Source organism: Sinocyclocheilus rhinocerous, unplaced genomic scaffold (assembly GCF_001515625.1).
Source record: "Sinocyclocheilus rhinocerous isolate Xijiao unplaced genomic scaffold, SAMN03320098_v1.1 scaffold8472, whole genome shotgun sequence".
Lineage (NCBI taxonomy): Eukaryota > Metazoa > Chordata > Actinopteri > Cypriniformes > Cyprinidae > Sinocyclocheilus > Sinocyclocheilus rhinocerous.
Genome location: NW_015646441.1, coordinates 10,436 through 18,168, shown reverse-complemented (window position 1 = coordinate 18,168; position 7,733 = coordinate 10,436). Strand labels below are relative to the sequence as shown.

The 7,733-nt window shown below is 36.9% G+C and overlaps 1 protein-coding gene across 1 annotated transcript; it reads right to left on the bottom strand.

Moving 5' to 3' along the window:
• Positions 1-2,312: 2,312 nt before the first annotated feature.
• LOC107707813 (E3 ubiquitin/ISG15 ligase TRIM25-like) lies at positions 2,313-6,365 on the bottom strand (the record flags this gene model as incomplete). Its single annotated transcript, XM_016511906.1, has 4 exons — positions 5,751-6,365; positions 5,326-5,406; positions 2,539-2,772; positions 2,313-2,448 (listed from the first exon to the last, which is right to left on the bottom strand). Coding segments are annotated over exons 1-4 (1,066 nt in total), but the record flags the coding sequence as incomplete, so codon positions are not given.
• Positions 6,366-7,733: the final 1,368 nt, after the last annotated feature.

The following is a 7,733-nucleotide window of genomic DNA, read 5'->3' as shown; positions in this document are numbered from 1 at the left end:
TTTGATGACCAAAACAACATTCACAAAGAGTTCATTCGGTTGTCAGAGAGATGTTACAACACATTACAAGAACAGAACAATAAAAACAACTTTTAAAATATTTATTATAATTATATACATGCTTCACCCGGGATTTGAACTTAAACTGACAAGTTCTAACAACATGCCAATCCTGCATGCTAACCACTCCCCCAACCAAAACAACAAGCACAACATACAGTATTGTAGCATGTTCAAAATGTTGTTGTGTTATAGATAACAATGTGCTTAATGTTAGTGTTGCACAATTTTTGTGTTGCGAACTGTTATTGGATGTTCGAGAGGGATGTGAAAAGAGGCTCTGCCCCTGGAAACGGAGAGAAGGAGGGGGGAAAAGAGTGCCTCTCTGGTTCAAGTGCAGTTTTCTTATGGCGCTTTTCCACTGCGTGGTACGACTCGGCTCGGTTCGGCTCGGTTTGCGTTTCCACTGCAGTTTAGTACCGCTTTAGAGTGGGCGGGATTATTCACATGTCGTTATAGTTGCGCCGCCTCTACTGCCGCGACTCCTAAAAAACTTTTTCATTCTGCGTCGCCCCATCAAGCTCTCGCTGGATCCGCTCCTCTGCTATCAACGAGAGGAACGTCTGTACAAGGGGAATTCCGAATTACTGATGACTCGTTTAGGTTGTTCAGAGTCGATTCTTTCTTTTGGGAGACAGTAACTTTATTTATTGTGCACTTTTGGCTTTACAACTTTGAAGATCATTTACATTCACATACAGCTACACTACACACTGCATGAAAGGCAATATTTGAAATGGCATTATAGGGGCACTTAAAAAAAAAGGATCAGCTCTCCCACTACAGCTGTTATTATACTCATCTGATGAGACGTTTTACAAATTTAATGTATCTGTGATTATTAAACATTTATTAAAAGTGGTGTTTCTGATTAGAAAATAAGCCCCATATAGACATCTTACTATTACTGATTCGTCATGTGATATGACAAAATAATTTCTGTATAATTTAATACATTAGGTGACACAGTTTCACCGTTGAGTGTCTATTAAATCCAAACACAGCATAGAGTGGCTGAGTGAATGTGGTCTGGACTCTGTGGATGAGACTCATTGTGTTTGAGACGCTGTAGAAGGACAAAATTCCTGTACTGTGATTTACATACACTCCTATTCTATTGGAGACACTGGTTACAGGAAGGACGGTCTCAATTTTATTGTGACAGAATGCGCAACAGTCCGCAGAGCAGTACAAACTCCAGGACTGATTATTAAACCCAGCTACACATTCAGGACCATTTCCCTTCCTGCTGATGCTCTTATACGTTACTGCAATATCTATATCAGAGCTCCACTCCACCTCCCAGTAGCAGCATCCAGTCACACTCTCTCTACACAACGCCTCCATCCAAATATTAAATCTGTCTGGATGATCGGGATAACACTGATGTGTGTCAGTGACAGTGATCCTCGTGTTTCCCTCCGAAAGATTGAGCTTATTATGGATTGAGTTCAGATCTACAGTCAACAGACGAGAATCTGATGGAGATAAACACAGAATTGTTCATGATCTTTAACTAATATAGCACATTTGCAAGGTATATTATTGTTTATAATAATAAAGTTTAATTTTCCTTTTCTTTAATTTTTTTAAAAAATGTGTCTCCCTGAATAGTAAAATCTTCAATGAAACTTCACTCCATTTCAACATATGAAGTAGAATTTCATTTAGGACTGCAACACATCTATGTTAAACGTGTGCAAAAATGGTATAAACTAATTATTTAATAGGTAACATAGTATGGTATCTGGGGCAGTACGCCTTCAAAAAGTAATAAGTACATTTAAAGTACTAATATGCACCCCTTAGGGGTAAATAAGGTAGAAAGGTATACCTTTTGAAAAGTTACTGCCCCAGTGACAGCTTTTGTCTTTTTTTCTGAGTGTGTATGAACATAATGATGTGTTACCGTCAATTATTCTTCCTGTAGGTTAAAGAAAACCCACTTTTGCCTATTCATGATATAACTTTACTTGTGTTGCATTCATTTCAATTTGCAGTAGATTCAAAACCTGCCCATTCATCTCCATCAACAAATATTCAATCAAAACTGTTTAAAAATGATTGCACTTGGCCTCCTTTTTGCTCTACGGACAACAAAAGACATCTGCAGTTACTTCTCACAAAGAAATGTAACTACAAATATTTGAAAGAAATTTAACTACAACTATTTGAAAAGAAATTTAACTACAACTATTTGTATATTTGATGAATAATGCTGAACTCATTTCCGATAATGAATTATTATTTACCTTTTCTGTACATATTTTCAATAGTTTCTCTGGAGAAATGCAGCAGTTTGTCTCTGAGTTGAGAGATTGACTTCTCTACATCGTCAAAAGACAGATGAGGAGCGACAATGTCAAAGAAAGAGATAGACTGCAAAAACTACAGAGACAAATACAAAAATATAAGCTCTCTGTCAATAGATAAGTCTGTTGAAGTCCTCATTTCTGTGTATGAAAATATTTTTGTTACCTGAAAGAATTGAATATGATCCTGTGTTTCAAAAAGCTGCTTCAGCTCAGTGTCTGTTCTCTTCATATTATCTATCCTCTGCTCCAGTCGCTCCAGTTGTTTTTCAGCTCGACTCTCTGCAGCTCTTTCCTGATCTCTGATCCGCTGTGTCACCTCAGAGCGACGTTTCTCAATGGAGCGGATGAGTTCAGTGAAGATCCTCTCACTGTCCTCCACTGCTGTCTGTGCAAAGCGCTGTTAGACACACATAGACACACTATTTACTGCACAATTACTCAACTATGCCATAAATTGGCTTATGAAAAACTAATTTTTTAATGAAAAAATCACTTAAATGATGACCTAAATTAAATATAACAGGTTTCTAGATATTGGCCCATGTGTTAGGGATAGAATACTGCCATCTGCAGGTTAGAAGAAAAACTTTAGGAATTACAGTTAAAGAAAGAAAGTGCAATGACCACATATATCCAGCAGAGGTCCATAGGGACTCATTCATTTTTCAGTTCAGTTTCAAGTCCATTTTTCTTCATGGTTCAACTTCTCCTGGCAACTTTATGATATATATTTTGTGAATATATATTTAAATATTCTAAAATGTATTAAAAATCTATATTTTTGTCAAAGGTTATAATTTGTTCTTTTCCTAAATAATCTATCTAAACACAAACAAAAAATCTGGACTTGATTTGGTTGTTCTAAACGTGTGCAAAAAAAATAAATAAAAAATTACCGTTCAAGGTCCTTGGGGTCAGATTGACCCCACTTTGAAAATTAATGGGAAAAGTGAAAAAAGGTTGTTGTTTTTTTAGTTTCATTTGTCAAAAAAAGTAGTAAACCCAGTATAAATCTGGAATGTTTTACATTTTTATAAAGGCCTGGATCTAGAGCACAAATGCAAATTGGAACAAACATTCTATCTCATGCACACACACACAAACACACGCATGTGTGTGACTGCAATAGAGAGTATTTTTATAGAAATTGGCATATAAAATCAGCAAATCTGGCATAAATATGAACATTTCCACTCATAAATGAAGGACTGGTACGAGAGCACAAATGCAACATGGAACAAGCATGTTCACTCATTCACTCACTCACTCACACAGGTTTGTTTTTGTTAAAAGTGGGGACATCCCATAGGCGTAATGGTTTTTCTACTGTACAGACCGTACACACACACACACACACACACACACACACACCGGTGTGACATAGGTGTCCAGGGCATTTTTTAGATTTTGGCAAATAAAATGCACAAAACATAAATGCACAACAATGTGAAGGGGTAGACATAACACACACCACACACAGAGGGAGAGAGGGACATTTCTGCAAATTTATGTGACATAATTTGCATAAGCAGACAATTCAAAAGACATCAGACAACAAGTCACAGAATTTCATGCCCCTGAGATGAAGGGAACACTTTAAAAAAATTAAGGAAAATTCAAATGGGGTCAGCTGGACCCCAAGGGCTGATTAAGGGTTAAACCACACTATATTAATTTGTCTGGTCAGAGGAGAACTGGCCGCCCGACTGAGACTGGTTTCTCCCAAGGTTTTTTTCTCCATTTCTGTCCCCGATTGAGTTTGGGTACCTTGACACTCTCACCTTTACCTAGCTTAGTTGGGGACACTTAAAATTTGGCAATATTACCAAATTAACTATACTGATACTATTAGATGAAAACTAAACTGAGCTGGATGATGACATCACTGTTTTCTCTACATGACACTATGTATCATATAGAAAAAAATCTGTTTTACTGCAGAATTGATCTCTGTTTGCATCTTGTTTATCACTGTAAACTGCTTTGAAACAATCTGTATTGCATAAAGCACAATATAAATCAAGGTAACTTGACTTGACATTACAGTCAGTCAGTGAGTCACAGTAGCTGCTTTTCCACTGTTGGGCCAGTTCGAGCCAGGGCTAATAATGGGCCGGGCGGCAGGGTTGCCGGGTCTGTGTAAAAAGAAAGAAAAACAAAAAACAGCCCGTTTGCTATTCAAAAATAGGACAAAACTAGCCCAGTTGCATTTTTCCCCCTGTGGTTTTCCCCTCCATCAAAATGCATTCTAGGGGGTGGGGACGAGATCATTTCACAACTCGTGTCAACATTGTAAACGTTGCCTAATTTGGCAACAATGCGGGGCAGGACCAATAGCCTTGGACCTCGACCCAACCTTAACCTGTCTCCATAGAAGAATGTCACACAACCAGGGGAAGCTGATAAAACTACCTAGATCAGAAAACGAATATGACAGAACCGGACGTTTGGTTTTTACATAGACTTAAGACTCCAACATCGATATTTGACTAATGTATGTATAATGTATAAATGTTACAATAACAATCATTTATTCATTTGTGTTTGTAATTTGTGTGCATTTATCAAATTAGTATTTATCGTTATTTCACATAAAAAGAGAACATGCATACTTGTTCAGTTGTGGCTACTCAATTTATCTGTGATCGAATGCACAAAACAACTCAATGAGGGTCCATTAAGTCCAAAGGCAGCTACATTAAAAAAATATATATATATTGATATATTTTCATGTTTTTGTCCCATTCCTTCAAAAAGAATAAGCATTTCTATTAATTTATCATGAAATTATGTGAACTGATGATGTTTGAGTGCTGTCTCCTCTCTCATTGTACAGTTATGCAGTCTCTGGTATTTTCATAACCATAATGTGTATTTACTATGGCAAAGGTTAGCAAATGTAGTCTTTAGCATTGCATATAAAAGAAGTTATCTTCTTCTCCAAACACACCTTATGAGACTCCATGGCCTCTCTCAGCTCCTGAAGATCTTTCTCTCTCTGCTGGATGTTTTTCTGGTTTTCTCTCTGTTCCTCTTTCATATTTCCCTGCAGAAAACAAAAGTATGATTAAATCTGCACTACCATTGATACGATGGGGTGAGTGAGATTTCTGAATGTTTTTAAAAGTCTCATGTATTCACTAAGGCATTTGGTCAAATGTAATTTATTTCTGTGATGAAATCTGATCTTCAGATCTTCAGAAATCATTCTAATATGCTGATTTGCTGCTCAAGAAATATTTCTTATTAATATATTCAGTAATACAACTTAAAACACAGTTAATTACATCTGTTTTCCTGATTGAGAGAAAAATCATATGCCAAATGAGGAGAGAAATGACCTTGACTGTCATGAGATCCAGTATGGAGCAGTACCTGTATCTCTTGCCTTGCTGCTGCAGTTGATTCCGTGTCATGATTTTTGTGTTCATCCACCAAACACAGCATACAGATACACTTTTTATCAGTCCAGCAGTAAATTTCCAGCATTTTATTATGTCGAGGGCAGATCATCTCCTGCAGTTGTCCAGTGGCGTCCATCAGATTGTGTCCTTTACTTCTGAAGAGACTCTCATGCTGTTCAAGATGATTTTGACAGTAAGAGCTTCGACACTCCAGACAGGATTTCACTGCTTTCTGTTTGATTCCAGTGCAGGAGTCACACTGAACATCTCCAGGTCCAGTGTGATGATGACGACGACGAGCAGGAACAGGAGGAGGAACAGGAGCAGATTGGAGTCTTGTATTCTTCAGTTTCTCCACCATTTCAGCAAATACCACATTTTTGCTTAAAACTGGTCTTGGAGTGAAGGTCTGTCTGCACTGAGGACATCTGTAGATCCCCCTCTGATCTTCCTGATTCCAGCAGTCTGTGATGCATCCCTTACAGTAACTGTGTCCACAGGGAATCGTCACTGGCTCCTTCAGGAGATCCAGACACACTGAACAGCTGAACTGATCCTCAGCCCACGAGATACTGGCTTCTGCCATTTCACTGTATATGAACACAGACAGAGAGACGATACGCACTGCAGCTCGGCAGTTCCTTCTTATATGAACTGGAGGGGTTATATATCCTCCTGATGACATACTTCAGAAACAGGTTTTTCTGCAGGGAGTGACTTTCTGCAACTTGCTAATTTCAGTGTTTTTTTTTCATGACTAGACTGAGACAATCTAGATGACTGTCTAGATGACAAAGTTGTCTAAAATACTAAAATACTCTGAATGGAATACGATTTATCTCTTTGCATACTGATTTCTGTACTTTAATAGTACTAGCCTCACCAACTTCACCAGAAAATAATAAAAAATCATGTTATAGTGATGTAACATGATTTGTATTACTGTATCGCGTACCTTGTCAGTGTCGTGCGCTTTGCTTGGCCATTTGTTGGGATAAACAGGAAAGTGTGTTCAAGCGCCAGCAAAACAGTGTAAAGAAATACTCTTTGTGAGAAGCAGTAAATCAAGTTTTGAAATGTTGTTGTATGCATTTGTCATTTTTATTTTATTTATTTTATTTTATTAAATGTGTGTGTATATATATAGTATTTATAGCGTTTTAGCTTTTAGTTTTAATTACTTTTTCTTATTTGTAAGTCGCTTTGGATAAAAGCGTCTGCTAAATGACTAAAAGTAAAGTAAAAGTATTATTTTCTGGTGAAGTTGGTGACTGAGCAAGACTGAGACTGCAGCAAACATGAGAGATTCACTGTTGTCCAATACATTGATTCTTCATATACATGATGAATATATCAACTATAGCAGTGGTTTCTAAACCTTTTTTGGGCCAGCGCACCCTTACCCATTATCCAGACACCCCTCCCCCCACCCCTAAACTGAATATTAAAGTTGATTATTACTTTCTGTTTATAATGAGGACAATTATTATATTTACAGTACCATTCAAATGTTTGGGTCATTACAAAATTGCTACTCTAATTCAAGGATCTCATAAAATGAACAAAAAAGACAGTGCAGTAGTTTTTTATAGTAAATTATTTGACAATGAGTGTAATAACATTCTTTTACAGAGTTTTTAAGCATGATGGGGATTCTCAGCGCTACAGCTTTAGTGATGCTGAGGTTTCTTTCACATTCTTTTTGACACACTCTGTTGTCCCAAAGGTTCAAAAGAACTGTTAAAAAATCATTTTTAGAATATATCCACAAAGGAATTTTACAGAATAGATTTCAGATCGTTCTTCCTTTCCTGGAAATCTGCTGTGATTTTATCTCCATTTTTTGGAGTGGGTGTTTTCAATGAGCTTTCAGTGAAAAATAATGTTTATTCCTTAGTTTTAGAAAATACAGTTAATAAGTATTATTAGTATAGATAGTAGTATAGTATAGTAT